The sequence below is a fragment of the Chinchilla lanigera genome, unplaced genomic scaffold (assembly GCF_000276665.1).
Source record: "Chinchilla lanigera isolate Chin_1 unplaced genomic scaffold, ChiLan1.0 scaffold00074, whole genome shotgun sequence".
NCBI lineage: Eukaryota > Metazoa > Chordata > Mammalia > Rodentia > Chinchillidae > Chinchilla > Chinchilla lanigera.
This window is the reverse complement of record NW_004955475.1, coordinates 4,450,752-4,471,199: the sequence shown is the minus strand read 5'-3', so window position 1 is coordinate 4,471,199 and position 20,448 is coordinate 4,450,752. Positions and strand designations below refer to the sequence as shown.

The 20,448-nt window shown below is 47.3% G+C and overlaps 1 protein-coding gene across 6 annotated transcripts; it reads right to left on the bottom strand.

Moving 5' to 3' along the window:
• Window positions 1–449: 449 nt before the first annotated feature.
• Amer1 (APC membrane recruitment protein 1) lies at window positions 450–20,106 on the bottom strand. 6 transcript variants are annotated; one of them, XM_005401556.2, is made up of 5 exons: window positions 19,900–20,106; window positions 14,529–14,609; window positions 13,620–13,661; window positions 10,727–10,808; window positions 450–8,272 (listed from the first exon to the last, which is right to left on the bottom strand). In XM_005401556.2, exon 5 carries the CDS (start codon window positions 8,175–8,177, stop codon window positions 4,794–4,796), a length of 3,384 nt encoding a protein of 1,127 aa, XP_005401613.1. In that variant the 5' UTR covers window positions 8,178–8,272; window positions 10,727–10,808; window positions 13,620–13,661; window positions 14,529–14,609; window positions 19,900–20,106; the 3' UTR covers window positions 450–4,793. The 6 variants fall into 6 exon arrangements, with proteins under 6 accessions (XP_005401613.1, XP_005401615.1, XP_005401614.1 ...); XM_005401558.2 differs by lacking the exon at window positions 10,727–10,808; XM_005401557.2 differs by lacking the exon at window positions 14,529–14,609.
• Window positions 20,107–20,448: the final 342 nt, after the last annotated feature.

Genomic DNA, 20,448 nt, shown 5'->3' with positions numbered 1-20,448 from the left:
ACTCACAGCCAAACAAGTGCAACCTTCATCTTCGGCAGCCATCTAGACAATAGTCTTGGTGAAGGATACCATTCCTGCAGCTTGAACTACCCTACTAGACACATCCTTTTCAGTGAGCCACCAGTAAGGGGTGACTATCTTTGGCATCAGAGGCAGCACAAACAGATTAACTTTAGAGGTGCCAGCTAGCCACTGGCAGTGCAAAAAGAAGGGGCAGGTCTCAACATGTAGATGGTGTCGTAGTGTTTACTGGCATATAATCTGACTGGGATACAGGGCCTGGTCTGAAAGAACTGAAGTTTTCTTTGATCTTTTTCAGCTCTGGTTTATTTCCCCTGCTGGATGCCCCTTCCCCCACTTTCTCAGTTCTCCATTTTCCTTCAAGCAAACCTACCAACCACAGATCCCAGGCATGTTGCTGTGGAGTAAGTGACAAGAATGCACTTCAGTGATGTGCAGGTGGGGTCCCTCCTGTACCCAAATTTATTAGTATTCAGCAAAAGAAATATATGTTGTAACATACAGGCAGTGCATCAAGATATAGAGATGTCATTGAGAGCTAGGAGTAGAGAGGTCAAAATCCAAGTTATTCTGTGATACCTCAGGGAAATTTCAGACACGGCAAGGGACCATACGCCCCTCTACACTGGGATAGAAGTCTTACATCTATGGTGAGGATGTACTGTAGTTCCTAATTTCTTCCCTTGTTCCCCAAGACATTTTATTTAACATGACCTAAATATACACTCCTGTTTTCTTCTCCCGCCCCACTCCTATATACCAGCAGTGGAAATAAGCACCAGTAGCAACAACAATAATAATCAAAGCCCAATCTCTTAATAGGTTTAACACACACATATACATCAATATGAGCTTTCTTCTTTTGAATGACTATAGGATGGAAAAATGGAGGATCAGGCCAATAAGCCATTACCTGGAAAATCACTGTTTCCCAAAGTATCATCCACATATGAGCTGGAGCAGGGTAGGGAAGGGGGAACAGTGGTAGGAAGAAAGTCCCCCAAAGCAGCAAGAAGGATCAAAGAGTTCCTCAAAGTCTCTTCTTGGTGTCACAATCTACAATCTGAGCTCCAGGAAAGTCTCATCCAAGGATTTCCTTAATGAGATAATTAATTCCTGATGGTTGGAGCATCATTGCCATTTGTCTCTCCCAGCATCTTGAGGAAAGGGATGTGGCTTAAAAGCTATGCCCTCCTTCCTGGATGGAGAATGTTTCCAAAATGCTCCTTTGGAAAAGTTCAATATGACAAATAGTACAAGAAGGAAACACCGGTTTCAAAACGGAAGCATGAAATATAAAAAAAAGAGAGATGAGCACTTTGAGAAGGTGTACACAAAATGAAGGATACAAGGGAAAAACATAAAGCCATAAAACAACACACTGTCTACCTGATTATGCATACCTTAGGTACCTAGCATTTGTCTTCAGTACTTGGACATCTGCTGTTCCTATCATGCTGGGGAGGGAACAAACAGCGCATTATGGCAGGAGTGGGAAGCGGGAAACGAGAAAGTGGGCCCTAGATAGTTGAAAGCCCAGCCCTCTGCAGAAGCAGCAGTGATTTTTGTAGTCATCTTTTGTTTAAAACTATAAACAGCACCTTTTAAAAATAAAATATATCAGAAAAGAACAATTGGTAAACATTGTTTTCCATGAATATAAAATGCAAACAATACAAAAATAGATAATTGACTTTTGATACATATACATATATATATATATGTATATGTATCAACTTGGATGCAACATACACATGGGTAAACTTGAAGTCTTCCTGCTAAACTCCTTATGTCTCCCTCTAGCAATGGGGCCTGGGGGTCAAGGGCAGGTAGGATGGCAGCACAGATGGGAAAGCCACTGGCAGTAGGACGAGGGCACACACCCAACCTTCTTAGTGTAGAAAGCTACTTTCCTCCTTGAGGGAGAGACTGTTTACTTAAGTCTTTATCCTGGGAAACTTGTGTCCCAGTACCCGGGCTAAAGCCAGTTGAGCAGGAAAGGCTTCCTTGGAGACTCTAAAGCACCAAGAAGCTATTATCCTGGCCTTGGGAGAGGGCTGCTGGGTAGACTTCTCTATCAACATTCGCTGGTCCCTGAAGGACTGGTCTTACGTGGGAATTCTCTTGATCGGAGCTATCAAACACTAACATAGGACTAGAATTTGGTTGGTTCTCCCACTGCCAATCTGTGCTGCCATCACCAGATATTCCCAGCCAAGTATTTCTCTTCAAAAATGCAGCTGGCATTTAGTCATAAGTTTCTAAGCTCTAGAGACTCAAAGGGGCATGCTTCTTTAGCCATGAAACCCAACTGCCCCACTTTTGGTAATAAGGACCCTGTCCCTGGGCTAGCCAGAGAAGTGAAGGAGCTTGGAGGCAGTGATGATGTCCAAACCATGAATTGCTAATTAACCCCAGGTCCTACGCTGGTGTGTAAGCTTCCAAAGCCCAGCAAAGTATATTAAGGTTATAACAGCTCTCTACAGAGTCAGTGCATCTTGCTGACCTTTTGATCCTGAGGGTAGCCCTCTGCTCTTGGCCAAGGGCTGAAAACTTCCTTTTCCTCTCCCCAGATTTGGTGACCGGCCTTCTCCAGCAGGATATAGAGGCTGGTGATAGCTACCATCTGTGTGGCTGGTACAGTCCACACTCAGATAGGAGCTCAAGTTGCCCTGAATGCAGAGTGAGGTGGGTTTTCTCCTGTTGTAAAGGCATTTGGTGTTTCCTTCTGGCCAAATAGCCAGGACAATTTCAGCCTTACCCTTCCACAGCAGTTTTGGTAAGAGGCTAAATGGTGGGAATCTGGTAACTTCTCTCTTGGAATGCTGTGCTGAGATGGGGTGGACATTCCTTCCATTTTTCTGCTCCATGGCAGATGCATTTCTTCACAGTATAGCAAATATTAGCCTGGAGAGCTGGTCAGGGTTCCTTGAGGTGTGTTGCTGGCATCACAGAAACTCGTGTGGTACTTCCAGGGACATAACACCTGCCAGGCAGGTCTGCTTTTTTTAGGGAAGGTTATGAGACCAGCCCAAATCTGAGCATCATGACAAAGAGCCTGGATGAATACAGCCCCTTGCCAAGGAGCACTTTCCTTCAAAATCACCTTGATTCAGTGAGCCATCAGCATCTGTTCCAAGCTTAAATTGCCATATCTCAGGAATGGCAAGAGCTCTGTTGACTTCTCTTAACAGGCATAAAGATGGCTGGAGGGAGGGTCAGACAAGGCAAGAATGATAATTTAGGTCAACACATCCAGGTAACACAAAATGTCCATGCCATTTCCAATAAAGAAATTTAAAAGCATCTTTCCCTTAGGGGGATTAATGAGAAGTTGGGCATGAGAAGATTAGACTGTTGCAATGTCTTCCTGACAGCAAACTCTTCATCACCAGTATTTCCAACCTAGTTCAACATGAAAACTCATGGATGCAGAAGAGAGGGTGCTATTCATTTCATAAAGGACTGAAACTGCCACACGAATCAGAATCTTGTAGTTTGATAAGAGTGAGGGCATACCACAGTCTTTCCTCTCAAGAAGCCTGGTCCTTTGGTGATGCTAAAGACTTGACTAGTTGAAAGATGAAAGTTCTTCAGAGTGCTGGTAATAGCAGCTGAGTTGCCTTTGGTATCCTGTGGTAAGAGTGCAAGCCTAGTCTCTCTTTATAACATCCAAAATAAGAGGTGAGCAAGGCTTAAGAAACTTTTTGGTTTTGGGGAGAAGCAATTTTCCTTTATAAGAAGTTGGGCTGGCTCAAGCTCCACAGTATGAAATCTCCTCTCTTGCCAGCTGGGACAAATGGACCTCCTTTTTCCCTGCCCCTGTATCCCACAAAAAGCCCACTCCCTATAGCCAAGTCTAATATAGGTTGTGTTTCTTGCCTTATTTCCATGAAAAGACTACGGTGAGATTATGAAAACTTCTCTTACAGGACAAAGTGAAAATTCAAGTGTCTGTAACTCAAGCGATCACAGGGTTAAGAGAAGAAAGAAAAAAATTCCTATCATTCCAGAGCTCATGACTATGGCAGTGTCCACAATAGAACTTTTTTTTAATCCTTTGTTTGCAACTGGACAAAATTAATCATTCCATTAAGGGGATTAGTGTTTTTGTCTTCAATCCAAACTATGGCAGGCCAAGTTAAAAGGCCCCATCTGGTGATGATGCCAAAGTCCACAGCGATAAGGAGTTAGACACATGCTACTTGATCTTAAGCATACCTAGCTGGCATGAATAGCTTACAGTCATTTGATGTAATAGTGACAGCTATGCCAAGGCTGAATGTGAGGGGGAGGATCTGTACCATAACTTCACATTGCTAACAGCAAACAGCCCCCCATCCCCAAGTGAAAAGCAGTACATACAGACTTGGCTGCTCGTCAGTTCATCATTAACTAGGGGGAGGGAACAGAAGACGGTAAAGGTTTAGAGTTTGTCTAGGATGCATGATATATATAATCACTAACTTGGCAACTTGAATAGGCACAAAATTATAGCATCCCAAATCCTGCATTGGTCACAAGAAGAAACCCTGAAAACAAAAACTGGAGCACAGCAGCAGTAGGCTTTCTGGGCAGACGTTCTTGAGCTGAACGTGGCCATAGATGGCAGAAGTGGGAAAGGGGAAAACAAAAGTGAAAACCCAGAGGAGTTTTCCTCCACAAAAGGATTTTCAAGTTAAACAGCAATACCCACCCCCACCCCTCTGCCCAACCCCTAATCCCCATTCACATGCTCAGGCCCCATGCCCCTACTCCAGAACTGATGATGACTACTTGGCTAAGTTTCCATTCATAGCAGTGGAGGAGTAGCTTGTGGGAAGAGAGGCACCTTGCTCAGTCTTTTCCTTTGACAGGTCAAGGCTGGAAGCCCTGTAGTGACTGGGCTGAGGCTGGGAGGACTCAGACTGGACCCTAGGCAGCTGAGGGATGCCGTGAGTGATGCCCACAGGTTTAGCCTGGTGCAAAGGGCTGGGGCTGAATCTTCCAGTACTGGAGGAACAACTGGGCTCATCAGCAGGCACTAACACATCTTGAGGCCTGGTTCTCACACTCTGGGAGGCCTGTGGCTGGAGATCATAGCAAGGGCCCATGGGCAGGGGGAGGTGTGAAGGCCGGGCTATCTGCGGCCTAGATTCCCCAGGTGCTATTGTCTCTGGCTCTGGCCCTGATGCTGACATGGCTACAGGAGGTACACAACAGGCTGCTTGCCCATACGGAGACTGGCTGGAAGGCCCACCCAACTGGCTGGAGTTTATCCAGGCAGGGCATGGCCTCACTGGAAGAGGACAGGGAGCCCAGGTAGACCATCTGTAAGCCCCTGGGGGTTCAGTATAGAGCGACAGAGAACTGACTCGGCCCCATTCTTCCTCCCCTTCATCTTCTTCGTCTGAATCTTCCTGCTGGGCCTGAAGCTCAGAGTCCAGACAGCCCTGGGCCAGGTGAGAATTAGAGAGTTCCAGCTCCAGGGTCTCTGCAGTGTCAAGAGATCGGCTTCTCCTGTTGAGAGCTATGGCAGCAGGTGGAGGTCGACGGTGCATGCCAGGTAGCCCCAAATATCGAGGGAGGCTGCTTACACCCCAAGATAGACCTTGGTAGAATCGGCTGTGGTAGTTGTTGAAGGCATGTTTGTGGTAACAGCCCAGCTCAAAAGCTTCCAAGGAGGCTGCAAGGTCTTCATTATTGTGAAACTCAGGATTCTCTTCACACTTCCCTTCCCCTTCTCGCTCCACATCAACTATGTCAAAGGTCACCATGGGGGGCAGCTCAGGGAGGTTTTGAGTGAAGGAGGAGTCAGAATCCGAGCTGCAAGACATGCTAGAAAAAAGGTTTCCATTGCTAGTAAACTCCACTAGGGCCTGTGAGAAACTCACAGCGACATTCCCTTCCTTTTCACCCCCCTCTTCTGGTTCCGCGGGGGGTGAATAAGTAGGGTAGGCCCTCCTGAGAGAGCCTCCAAAATTGACTTCTTGCGTGTCTGGGTCGAACATGGCACTGTTCTGGAAAAGCTGCATCAGACAGGTACTTTGATCTTTCTTGGAGCAGGTTCCCTCGAAACGCTTCTCCAGAGGACGGAAGTCCCTCCAGTCTGGCTCACTGCTCGCAGTGGCAGGGAAAGCTGAAGTGCTTCCTTGGTGGGAAGTCTGAGAGGCTTCTGATGTCCCTGCCACCAGGCCCATCACTGATGGGCCTAAGGGCCTCATCTGATACTCCAAAATAGGCTTCTCCTGCCAGGCCTGGGCTTCTTGGACTTTAACCTCTATAGCACGACCCTCTGGGCCTTGGGTTTCTTGGGTTTCAGCCTCCCCGGAATGAGATTCCCAAGTCTGAGTCTCTCGAGCACATGCCTCTATGGCATGAGCCTCTTGGGTATAGGCCTTTCTGTTGTGGGGCTCCCTGGCGTGCACCTCTCGAGCACACGTCTCCCAGGCCTCAAGCTGCTCCCTACGAAGTTCCCAGTACAGCAACTGTTTCTGTATAGTCACTAGCCTTTCTTCCTCTGTTTCCATTGCCCCAGGAGGCCGAGAAGAGGAAAAGGGCTCAAAGTTCAAGAAGGGATCAAATATCTCAGAGCTATGACCATGGAGGTCATAAAGGCAGTCATCCTCAGGTGGAGAGTTCTCAAGACTGTCATCTGGCTCATAAAACTCATATAGGGCATCTCCACTATAGCTGTCTCTGGGTAAGCAATCCCTGTGGACAAGCCCCAGTGCCTCACCCGAATCATCCTCAAATCCAGGTGTGGTGGAGTCATAGTAACCTTCATCACTATTGGGGGCAGACTCTTGCTGGTCACTCTGAGGAGTCAAAAGTTCTCCAGGGGCAAGACCAGCATAGGACTGAACTGAGTCAAGGAGCACATAGCCATGGTGGCCTGGGGATGTGGTGGAATGGTAGTCTAGATTAAGATTGGGCCTTGGGTACATCTGGGCAGTTGCCCAAAGATATTCTAAGTCATCATCTTCTTCTTCTTTGGCTTCTTCTTCCTCCTCTAATTCTACCTCCTCATCCTCTTCTTCCTCTTCCTCATCATCATCTGGCAAGGCCATTTCTTCTCCACCTCCTTGGTAGGTCACCAGGCAAGAACTTCGCTTGGTCCCATCTCTGTTGGCCCTCTGACCCCCAGAAGCCATGCTGTCTGTCATACTATCCATGTCCTGTTCTGCTATAATATCACCACAACCTGTCAATGAGTCAAAGCTTTTCAGGGATGTGACATCCCCAAAGAGGAGGCTCAGCTGATCCCCCATAGGGCCATTGGGTGGATTTAGCTCTGCCAACACAACCTTATCTGCCATTTGCCTGTGGGACTCCTCTAGGGTACTGGCTTCAGGGGCAAGCTTGGGCTGTACAAGTGATGAGGCAGAGATTCCTATGGATTTTTCTAGATTTTTACAGGCTATCTTCTCCGTAGCTGGTAAAGAAGGCTCTGGTGCTGGAGATATTTTTGGCCCTGGAGTATCTTGGGGTTTGGCATTTTCCTTTGCAGGGGCTTGGAGGGTCTCCTCAGAGCAAGGCACAGGGACTGAGCTCACATGCTCATGAGATCTAGCTCTGGCCCCCTCAGGTGCCTTGGCCCATGGCTCACTTTGCTCAGCTCTAGCAACCCTGCTCTTCCGGTGACGGCGGATACTGTTAAAAAAATCTTTCAGGCCTTTCTTTGGCTTTGGAGCAGGGGCTATCTTGTCAGCTCCAACATTTTTGGTGGCTCCCGCCACAGATGTTTTATGCCTGTAGCCTATCTCCAAAGCCCCATGGGTACTCTGGGAGCTGGGAAATTGGCAGAGTGAACCAGGAAAAGGTAGGGAGTAGCCAGTTTCTTCACTGACAACATCTTTAGCGTCATGGGCTACTTCACTCAGGCCATCATGTGTTTTGCTTTTTCTTAGACCCTTCTTGGAGATGTTTTTTCCAGAACCTTTATTTCGTCCCCCTCCAAAGAAACTAGGCAGAGTACAGATTCCCTTCTTGCCACCAAAGAGTTTCATAGCAGTTTTCTTCAGTCTACCAGGGCCAGATGAGTGTCGCTCTGACACTGGCCCTTCTGTTACCTCATCTGTCTTGTGCTTGGCTCCTTTCTCTGCCTCCTGGTCCTGGTTATCCCCAGAAGTCGCCACTCCCTTGGTCTGAGCAGCTTCATTCTTTTGAGTCTCCATGATGCGGGGGAAAACTCAGGTATGTTCAGGTGGTAACGCAGCCTCAAGCTTCCAGGTGGTGTTATATCATCAGTCAAGAAGAATCACAGGGCCGCCTGGAGGAGACGAGAGAGACAAAGACAAAGAGGTAGATACCGGTGAGCAAGCACCCAGGTTGGGTTTGTTTTCACAGGTATCTGTGGTCTCAAGCTTAAGTGGAACCATGGGCAAAGGAAGACAATGTGGGGAAAAACTTCATTCACTCTATGTGCTTGGGTCATTGAGCCAGCCCCTTCTAGGCCCCAAGTCAACGAAACCCTACACTGAGCAGTAGACAGTTGTCGCTAGCTGCTTCCTTACCAATCTACTTCTTTCAGGCCACCCTAAACTCAGGGGAGCACTGGGCAGAGGCAACTGCAGATGTACAAAAGGCCTAGTGTTGCTATTGGTTGCCAAGAGAGATTACAAAACTCCAGAGAAGCAGTCTCACAAATTTGCAGACCAGAGATGCAATGCAGAACTTACTCTGACAATGTAAGTGCCTCAGGAAAAATATAATCTGGGCTTCAGTATCCTGCATCCAGGAGGCCTACTAACACCTCCCGTTCATAGGGGTTGTCTGAGAGGCTGGCCTAGGTGAGACTCTATTGACTATCCTCCTGAGAAGAGATTTTAATGTTGCCTTTGACAAGTGGAATCACTCTCCACTCTACTTTAGAACCAAAAGGCAGATTTTCTCTCTTCCTCTCATTATTTTGGCCTCATCTAGCTCCTTTTCTGGGAAGGCAACTCCTAGAAGGCTCAACTCTACATGATTCATGCTTCTGGTCTGGGAGACAGGCTCTTCATAGCTATTTAAGCAAATAAACAAGAAGCAAGCCATACCCTTTTGGTCTAGGTTCCCAATTCTCCAAAAACCCCAGTGCCAACAGAGATGAAACAAAAAGAACTAACAACCAACCTTCCCAAAATACCTCCCTTTCCTTCCACACTCCCACCATGGTCTCCCTACCCCCACCAGGCTTGTATTTTACAGTGACTGCAGCCATCATTTTGCAAAACCCTAGTGACCTTTAGACTATTACATATAAGACTTCCTATTAGACTAGGAGCTCCCTTTAAAAGCAAGGGCTGGAGGCCTCCATGCTTGATCTGCTCTGCAGCACTTAGCTCAATGCCTGTCACTTACTAAATGTTCAGGAGAGGTTTGTTTCATGAATGCTGCAGAGGGGAATAAAACTTCACAGAACGATTCTATTATTGCCATCCTATCTCCAACACCATAATAACAATCTTGTCAGTAATTTCAGGGATGAAGTAAAAACATGTGTAGTAAGTTATGTGCACCAAGTTCAGTGTTACAGAGCAGACAAAGAAGAGAAACCCATTCTTGATTTCAGGGAGCTCCTATTCTAATAGGGAGAGAGTCCTATATGCAACAGTCTGAAGCCACAACATATAGGCCTTAAAGAATAGCCCCCATTATTCCTTAAGTTGAGTATTAAGGCATGATTCCTTATAAAGTACCTTGTTAGCATAACCCCAAATAAAACAGGGTTGATTTCCAGAAACTTGATACCCTAGCTAGAGGGCAAATCCCTTTGGGTCTTGTCTTGCCCTTGATCTTGTGCTCTGTAAGGGTAGAAGTGAAGCTACTATGTTGTCCTTTTTCCTGTCACAGGCAGCTGCAGTGTTGCAAAAGGAGCCATGGTCCACAGGAAGTCCAAGTCATGCCAGCTACCTGTCGGCCAGGGCACTCCAAACAGGTCAAGGTAGCTACTGAGATTGTGAGCTATTCTGAGACCATGAGATCACAAAAGTTCCTTTACTTATCTCTTTACCTGGCTAGTCCAATTGCAGTGGTCATTAGATGAGTGAGGATTAGATGACATAAGTGGCATCAAAAAAGCACTTTGAAAAGTACAGTGCAAATAAGAAATATTAGCATTACTGTTACTATTATCCGCTTCTAAGTTAGGACCCAGTTTCATAGAAAGCAGGAGACCATACACAAGAGGCTTTTCATGTGACATACATCCATTTCCTGTGTGGAAATGAAGGGATAGGTTGGTTGCTTTGGACCATAGTGTGAATTTGTGACTGAGGCCCAGGGTCAGGAAATTGAGGATGACAGACCTGCAAGAAGCATGTAGAGTGAGCAAGTCCTGTAGGTCAGGCAAAGGGATTTGACCCTGTGTTGAGGACCAGGCTACGTGACAGATTATGAGGGGCCCTCTGTGTGACTTAAGCCCCACTCCCCAGTCCTGAGGTCGGTGTGAGCCTGCTTTAGAAACGAGGAGGAGCTACAGGGAATGACACGTGCCCCTGTCTATGGACTGAATGGTAATAACATTTGGAAAGCCAGATGTAAAAGGGTTTTATTTCTCAATTTTTAAAAGTGTAGATCTATACAAAATTATTTGCTAAGAGCAGTTTTAAAAACCCTCTGTGTGTGGGAAGAGCAGATAAGTTAGGTAGGTTGTGTTCCTGTAATGGAGATTCTGTTTCCCTACTTCAGGCCCACTGTTACCTTTGCTGGCAAGAACCAGCCCTGAAACCTTATATCTTACCATGTTTCTCTTGCCTTGTTCTCCCAAAGGCATGTTCCTCTTCCAGCCACTCGTAGTGTCTCTGCCTATGTGCACCAGGACACTGAAAAGGAGGATAACAAGAGCCTGCCATAGCTGCCAGTCTCCCACCTACCTATGTCCATTCTAGGCCTCTTTGTACTCCTTGCTAATACACCAGGTCCCAAAGCTGTCCCTCTCCAATAGGCTATGCTGCCTTCACTTAGGAACGTAAGAGTTCACCAGGAGACAACTGGGGTAGAAAGCAAAAAGAATAACAAGGGACAGACTCTGCAGCTTCCTTGGGATGAAGCTAGCTTCCTGCAGAGTTTCTGCTAAGAAGTATCCTACCAAGTGCAGCACCCCTCAATCCTTGGGTTCTTTAATTAGTGTGACTAAGTTTCAGGTGGGCTGGTGAGTAAGGTACTTCTTCCAAACTAGTCTGGTCCAGCTGTTACTATTATAGGAAGGAAAAAGGTTGTAGTAGAGAATGCTAAGCCATGCCAGCTCCCAGGGCTACTTTCAGGCCATTCTGAGAGCAGTGAAAGGTTGGTATAAGGGCAAAGCTTCCTTCTCCCATCCAGTCAAACTACAGATCTGAGCCAGAGACCCTTCTTGGGGAAAAGGAAGCAGCTGCAGCCTGAGTTTTGCACATACTACTCCCAGCCCAGCTTCCTGGGGCCAGCTTAACCAATTTAGGGAAGGCTGAGTTAAGGGAAGAAAGAGAAGATTATGGATTTGTGCAGTAGCTCCAGAGGCACGGTCTTGATCAGTTGCAGTTTTCCAGGACTTTTCCAAGCAGTCTTCCTGGAGATAAGGGCACTCTGAGTCCACCCTTCCCTTCTGTATATATTACAGAGTGAGGATAAGGAAGGAATGGAGAGAATGGGAAGTCTACTTTCCCCACCCTCAGAGCTAGCCGCAGGAATCAGCTCTGTCAACCAGGGTAGCAGTCAGAATGTTATTTCACACGTTTACACTTAAGTTTCCTTAACTGTAAAATGAGGCTATTGAGAGTTTCTACTTCTTAAAGCTATTGTAAGCTTCAGAACCTGTATATATGAAGTATCAAATAAAATGCATAAAGTAGTAGAAGCTCATTGTAACAACTTGTATTAATATTTGGTTCTCAATTTCTAAATGGTAAATGAGGATGACTATGTAGTCATCCTACAGGAGGCCTCATCTGTTCTTTTGGCTAAATTTTAATGTTCAGAGACTCCTAAGAGTCAGCTACTGGCTAAAATCTGTGGATCACCTAGGAATTTTAATCAGTCAGATTCTCTAGCCTAAGGCAGAAAGGACAAAACTTCAAACCTGGCTAAAAGTATCAACAGCAAAAGAAATGCAAATTGACAGATACCCCTTCATTTAGGGTACCTACCAGTTTACAAGTCCCCACCCACTATTTGCCTTTCCCAGCAACCCATTAATCATTAAAGCCTAGTGGGGGATGGTTACTCATTGTCACTCAGAAGGAAAATGTGCCTAGGCTTGGAAAAGATCACACAGTGGGGGGCTGGGGATTTAGCTCAGCGGCAAAGCACCTGCCTGGCAAGCGCAAGTTTGTGAGTTCGGTTCCCGGTACCGGAGAAAAACCAAAAAAAAAAACGATCACACAGTGGGATGGTGACACAAACACACTAGCTCCCAAGCCTCCTGAGTTCTAGTTTCATTCCACTCTATTGTACTGTGTGGGTCTCGATTAAAGGGGGAAGGCTGAGCCACAAGGACTGGGAAAGTTCCCCTCACACATACATGAGCCGTCCTCTTCCTTTCCTATCCTACCCTTCATAGCCATCTCGGCAGAATTTCCAGTCTTCACCAGCTGCTACTGTTTTGGTCCTAGCCAGCACATTTCAGAAAACCTATTGACTTAGAATCTAAGGGACCTTTTGGCCTAGCCTGTGACTGTTCTCCTCATCAGAAACATCGTCACCACTACCCCAAAACTGTGGAACATGCCCGACTTCTCTCCATGTTCTTGACAGATAAGTTTGAGGGGCCCAAAAAAGGTTCAAATAAAAACCTGCCATTGTGGACAAAAGATGCGGGATTTGAGTTAAAGAGAAGGACCAGGGAGATGATATGGAACATTTTGAAATCCTACAGCAGAAGCCTACTTTAAAAACAGTTTATGGGCTGAAAGAAGGGCTACCTGGCTTGGTACACTTCTGTAAAGCTGTGGAGGCTGCTGTCAGAAACGCTCTTAGCTGGCTTTGCAATGACCACTCCCCTATTTTGTAATCTTCCTGGTGACGGGCACCTCTTCTCCAGGAGGCAGTTCACTGACTGCAGACGCAGAACAAACTCAAACTGAGTTTTATCTTCCCTGCTCTCTCAATTTGTTTACATATTCATCCTTGCTGCATCCACTGTGACAGGCCTCAATCTGTCCCTTTATCTTTCTCAAATGTACTCTCCATTTTATGGTCACTATAGCTACTGGTAGCACACAGCAGGCGCTCAAATGGTGTTGATTCAACTGTATTCTAATTCAGTTGGAGTTTGTAGAATAAATCGTTACAAGGTGTTTGGTTTGAGAAAGTGGCCTAACCTTTCTGAGACTTAAATGCTTTTTCTGTAAAATAAACAAAATGCTACATACCATCCAGGGTCATGATAAGGCCCGAATATGCTCAGTGTAAAGACAAACTGATCAGTAGGCACAGAGTCGATATTCAATAATGGGCCCTTGTGATGCAGCTGCTTGCAGTGATCTTCAGTTTCTTAGCTGCTACCAAAGGTCCTCAAGACACAAACTTCATGGTCCCTCTTCGCCTCAGTGCTGAAATCTTGTCCCCTGCCTCCCTGCTCCAATGTCATCTATGTTGCACACCATTATCAGACTCATTTTCCTGCAACACTGACTTCAGTGCATCAGTCCTCTACTTACCAAATTAGTCCACACTGCTTACAGGATCAGGGTTACGGAGGGCTGATAAAGAAAAACGAGACAAACTTCAGGATACAAGGTGTACAGGGAGGAGTTCGCGTCTAGTGGACTGGCTCCGGGGACCTCCGATACTGAGGCATTTATATTGGCTAGCAAGAAATGCAAAGGGAGGGGTAGCATGCATTTCATGGAACAGCAACTGTACAGAATGGGAGGATATGGATTAAATTAATGAGGAATCAGATTTTCTCTAAACCCTGATGTCTGTATCTCGACAACTGTCCTCTGCCGAGGTTCTTTTGCCTCAGGAATGCTGGGTTATTAGCATTCTGGCCATAGCCAGGGAGCACGTGTCCTTCCCTGTAGCTCTTCCCCTTTTCTGAAGCAAGGTCACACCAACTTCAGGACTGCGGAGTGGGCCTTAAGTCACACAGAGAGCTCACATAATCTATCGCATAGCCTGGTCCTCCACACAAGGTCAAAGCCCTTTGTCTGATTTATAGGACTTGCTCTCTCTACACGCTTCTTACAGGTTTGTCAGCCTCAATTTTTGACCCTGGGACTCAGTCACAAATTCACAGAGGGTTCTCTTCAGTCTAGGAGATGTGGTCATTTAGACACAGCTTCTCCTTAGAAATGAATTTACTTGATTCTTTTCCCTTTTTTTTCTTTTTCCTTGTGGTACTAGGGGATGGAACCCAGGGCCCTGGACACGCTGGGAAAGTATAATACCAGTGAACTATAACCCTAGCCCTGGTAAGTATTGTTGATATGCTAGCTTTCTCCTCAGGGAGCTAAAGTCCTCTTCTCACCTAAATGACAGGGCCTTTGGGAGCCACCTACTTGCTATTCCCCTCTCAATCTCCCAAGTCACCTCAGAGAGGAGTATGTTTGAGATAGGTACCGTACCTGCATAAGCTTCCAGTATGTCAGTATTAGCACAGCAAAGGTGAAATCAGAAATAGGCTCCACTCCCTCCGCAGGTCCTCCCTTAGGTAAAGAACAAGAGGAGCTAAACTCAAGGACACAGAAGTGACAGAGTATCCACAGAAAGTCTATAGAGGAGCAGTTAGGCCAAGCAAATAATGCAGACCCCTGACTTTTCTATGTAGCCACTCCCTTCTCTTCACCATACTCTATGTGGGAGGACAAGGGAGGAAATAGGCTTGGCGGGCATATGGAGAGTGTCCTTTGAAGAAGAGACCTTCAAATTGGGGGCCAGGTGCTTTGGACTTACATGCATCCCTGGGCAATTCTCTTTAATATTCTGGATCTCCGTTTCCCCATCTAGAAAAGGAAGACTGAACCAGAAGATCCACTTACCTCACACTGTGCTGAGAGGCTAGGGGGAAGGTAGTACTGTGCCCAATTTTACTGCTGAGTCAAGAGGCATGATAGGGGTTAATGGGTTGACTTTGGGAGTCCTAGGCCTTGCTAGGCCTGGATATCTAGTTGGCTGGGCTCAGTCCACCTCTGCAAAATAGAAGTGCACCACTAACACTAGCTGTAACATTTTAATCTTTCAAAATGTACTAGGCCTGGCCTATAGGTATTTCCAAATATTCAGAGAGACTAGAACTTGCCTGGCCTAGCTCTGTTTTTTAAAAGAGTTGCCGCACCCAGTGGGGATGTTTGAGTAGATGGGAAGGGAGGGCTAAGCTATGCAGGCTAAGGAAGAAGGGTTAGTATCTGCTTAAAAGCCCAACAGGGGTAAAAAGTCTGTAGGAGATAAACACAATGAAGGCTCTGTGACAAGAAATGCAGATCAAAGGGTTTAAAAGGTCCCCACACCACCAATATGCCTGTCTCTGAGCCCACCAAGTCCCCTCAGGCTAGTTTCTCTATTGTCCATATTTTCCCTTCATCCCTAAAGGGTAGCTGGAGATGCAATGTAACCTCATTCAGTTGACATGTGCATCTTGCAGTGGTTCTGGCTTCCCTGTCTGCCTGACACATACACATGCAAAGGTTTAAAAAATACGACCAAGTAGAGGAAACAAAAGACTATGTGATCATTTAATTTAAAAGGGAGAAGTTGGTGAGTAGAGTTTAGGGTTAATGCCTGTGAAATCACCAATGAATTGTTAAACTGAAGAATACTGGTAGCCAGCTGTTGTTAACTCCACCCCCTCAACACACACACACACACACACACACACATACACAAACGCATGCGTGCAGGTTAACTGTAGCATGAGAGGCTCAGATTAGCTCTGAGGAAGAATTTCCTGGTGGCGAAATGTGGGACTCTGGAATAAGTGACAAAAGAAGGATATGAAATACCTCTTCTGGGGGCTTTGCCTTTGTCATCTATTTTATCTGCCCAGACAGGACTGGAGGCAGGGATTTTTTTTTTTATTTTAAATTTTTTATTTTATCAATACATGCTTGCAGTTCATGCAGTTCACAATCATCCTGGGGAGTGGTTACATGTACACACCACAGCTTGTGTCTCTTAGGGAGTGGTGACACGTACATACCACAGCTTTTTAAAAAAAAAATTTAATCCCCTTCCCCCTCCCTCCTCCAATTCCCCGTCCCATTTTTCATTCTTGTTGATATTATTAATCTTAGCTCATGTTATGGCATATAATGTCTATATTAATTGAGGTTACTAGGTTCTTACACATGGCATATTCTACTTATTTCCCCTTCCCCCCCTCCTCACCCTTGCATTTTTTCCTTTGGACCACTTTCCTATTCCAAGAGATCCACCTCTTGTTCTCTTCCATCCATCCTTTATTATTTTCTTTATACTTTGGAGGCAGCTCCTTCCAGCTTCAGTTGCCTATCTGTTAAGTAAGGAAGCTGGAACCCTTTCTTCTCAGTTCTGCAAGCAAGCCTGTGATCTGTGATGCTTGCTGCTATTTCTCTCATTCCCTTATTTCCCTAGATCAGTGGAGCAGGGGTGTTCCCACCATACACACATTCCAAGAGTATAAATGTAACAGTTCTTAAGGAACTTTTAACACCTCTAGTATACTAGGAAAGACTCATTAGACTGCTAACTTCTCCCAACAATATTCTCTCCTTCTGAAACCTTCAGCCCCAACAGGCTGCAGACTAAGAGCAAGAGACAAAGAAATAAGAAAGGAGTGAAGGGATCCTCAGATGCAGCCCCCAAATTAATTGAGCCTGCCCTCAGTCTTACAGAATGGAAGAAGTAAGAGGAAGGAAGGAGGCATTGAAATCTATATTGGGTGAAGGCAGTTGAAGACAGTGAAACATAGTACGAAGAGCCACTACACAGGAGGTAGTAGCCTCTCCCTAAATAGTTTCGAGAACTTAAGCAAGCCCCTGTCGCTTTCCAGGGCGCAGGAATCTCATCAGTAAAAACAGTGGTCTGAACTCCTGCTCCTCAAAAGCCTATCTAGCTGAGAAGAAGGGGTTCAGCAGAGGCCTGGAAGACACGTCTGAACCCCTACCATATGGGTATGTAGGCTCTAGGTCCCCCTCCTCCTTTGCCTCCACAAGGCCAAAAGAAAGGATGAGTCATGAAACTTCTCTCTGGAGAGAGCCTACCCTCGGGTCTATTTCCAAATCTACAGATGTCCTCTTACCTACCTGATTTGCAGCATGCTTTCATTAACTTTCTAAGACCTTATTCTAAAACCTTTAGAAAATTTTCATTTTTAGTATAGCACAGTTATACACAAAATATCCCCTAGTTCTCTACAATGTTCTTTCCCCCAGAAGGATTACATTGCCATTCCACAGTCTGGTGTTTAGGTTCAGGAATCCTCAGCACTGAGGCCCAGCCTCTTCTCTACCTCAGAGCCGTATCATCTCAACTAGAAGGGACTCAAAAACCTCACTCACCCTCCTTGCCAGCCACCGGCTCCCAGCCTTAATTTTGCTTATACTTTGTTTACTAAACCCCTATACTTTCTGGCAGCTTCCTAGGGTAACTCTGCCAGCATATATAGATCTTTCATTTCTCTCCATGGCAGTCTGCCTCTAGGCTCATCAGTCAGTAACCAAAGGTATTCGATGCCTGGGGTCTGGGCAGGCACAACCCTAAGATTATTATTGAGGGGATATATCATGACTTATTTTTTTTTCTTATAGTTGCAAACCATCCCCTTTCTTCATCCTCATTAGGCAACTCGGTAAATATTTGAAACTTGAATGTCATCTGTCTAATCACTCATGTGGATCAGGACAAGCAAAAGCAGGAATGGTGCAGGTCTTGGAAGTTATATAAAGACAATAAGTATTTCCAGAGTATTCATGAAGTACTCTCTACTCTTAGACTGTGAGAGGGCTATGTTTGATGTCCAGGTTGAGGTTACTCCTCTGTGGGGTCCTGATAGAACCCAGCCATTGACAACAACAGGGAGACAAAGCAGAGGCAGGGAAGTTTACTTATGGTCTGTCCCCTGTTATAACCTAAGCCTGAAAAGTCCCAGGAGCCACAGCAGCCCTAGGGAAGAAGTCATCATGGGTAGCAAGAGGAAGGCAGGAAAGGGACCAGGGGAATGTATGGTGAGAACTGAGGCCTGAGAGGGAAGAGGTACAGGATGAGTCAGTGTGGGTATGGGGAAGGGAGTTCTACAAAACAGATACAGTAGGTGGCTGTTGGACTGGGGCAAAGGTGAGGGACAGACAGGTGTAGCCCTGAGCTGGAAATGCCGAGCTGCAAGTAGAGGTTTGTGTTGGGGGTCTGGTGGATGTAGGAGGAAGTGACTACAGATAGTGTGGAATCTCTAGTTCTGGATGAAGTCAAAAAAGTCACAAGCCAGTCTTTCCCAAGTAAGAGATTTAGTGCCTCTCATTACCTCACCTCAAAGGTGTCCAGGTTTTGCTGGGCCCTGCTGCTCGCTGGGCTATCTATTCTCATCGATTCGTCAAAGGTCTGGAAACAGCCTGCAAAGTCCCTCGGTCATGGTCATGTCCTATCTCTTTCTCAGGAAGACCTAGAGCCCATTGCTAGAGGTGCTACAAGGTGAGGTGCAGTGGGTGGGTTCCAATGAAGCGAGCTACAGTGGTGGAGGGGGCTCTGCTGGAATTCTCAGATGAGCAGAGAATCCAACAGCAACACAGTGTTGTCTGCCCTGCCCATGCCCCTGCTTCAGGGAGCAGAGCTGCAGAGGGAGGTGTTTGTATGGACAAGGCTTGCCTTAAGCAGCAGTCCATGCCAAGGCAAACTTGGCCAGATGGAGGATAGCTCTATGGGGGTAATCCAGCTGCTGGCTGGGAGCCCTGGCTGTGCCACATCTGTCAGGCTTAGTCCCTTGCTACTGGGAAGACCAAGTGAAGTACAACGTTAGGGTGGTCACCAGTGTCAGAGGTGTCTGCAGCAGGCGATGACAGCAACCCAAAAGGATGAAGATTTTTAAGTAACTGCCAAGTTATAGAGTTTGGCTCCTTTGCTAGCTTGATCACAAACACACAGTGAGTTCCTTACTACAATGACTGTCCCTCTCCGCCTCTGGCAGCGAAATCCATCCCCCCACCCCAAACATCGTGGCTATAGCTATTTTTAAACAGGAGGCTGAAGAGAAAAAACTGGGCCAATGCCCTGCAAGGGGAAAAGAGGCAAGACGGGAGACAAAGCGGCCCTGCGGCTCTAACCCAAGGAAAAGAAAGAACCCTGTTATGGCCCGCTCGCCTGCCGACCGGTCAGGACTTCCACCAGATGCGCCTTAGAGGCCCAGGAGAAGAAGATGAGACTTGGGCCACAGGGCCAAAGTTCCAAAGGGAAGCCGGCGGCCCACGGGCCCAACTGAGGTCCACTTGGGGAGAAACAGCATGGATATTCTAACCTGTGTCTAAGCCTTGGCTTCATTTGCAAAGAGGAGAGGCAGGAGAGGCACAGCTGAGAGGGAAGAAGGAGGGGCCGCAACAAGGCCGCGGGGGTGAGCAGCACCCGCATAACACAGCTGTTCCAGCAAATGTGCTACAACAAAGCTTCGGTGCTCCAGGCCTACAAATGCACTGCTTGGGGTGCAGATTGGCGGGGCCCCTCCCGGGACCGCGCAGCAGCACATGCGGGCCCATCTCCTCCTCCAAGTGCCCGAGGTAAGGCCCAGGTTAGCCGGCCCGCCTGTTTTCCCTCTCCACCCCACCCCCAGCCGTAGTTGCCCGCCTCAAGGGGACTCACGCCAGCTCCGCCGTCCACTGGACCGTCCGCAAAGCGGACTCCAACGGAGAGAAGCCAGACACCCAGACTCCGACCGGCCCAGCCCTCAGTGCCCTCCGCCAGGCGACCTAAGCGAAGCACGCGGTAATACACCCGACAGCCAGCAGACAGAGACTCCTGTCTGCTTCTTAGGCTTACCCGGCCTGGTCCGGCTCCCTACCCGGCTAGTTATTGTTTGCTGTGCCGTTCTAGCCCCAGATGGGGCCGGAGCTGTCGCGGCTGAGAGCACCGAAACCGCTGCTCTTGCTGCTGCTGCCGCCGCTGCCGCCACCGCCGCAGCCGGAGCTCCACAGTCATCTCCTGCACAGATTCCTCTTCCCCAGGTTCTGGGCAGCTACCCCATACCCTCCTCCCTAGGACTCTTTGGACACAGGGTGGGGCGTCCGTGCCCTGATTGGCGGGCCTGTGGCCCAATCGCTACTGTGGATTGGCATGCTCTGGTCCGCCCACTGTTTTCCTCGGTGCATTTCTCTTTAAATGCAAATAAGTGCGGGCGTGGTGTTGGCAGGGGACCGAGAGGGCGCGGAACCTCTTGCTGGGGCTCTACCCTCCCGCCCTTACGCTGGGCGGGTAGCGGCGTGGCTACGTTGCCCGCTCAAGGGGAGGGCTCAGCCCGGATGGGATTCTCTGGGTCGCCGGAGCTCTGTTTCGTTCTTTGGACGGGCACTTCTATTTCCCCGGCTACTG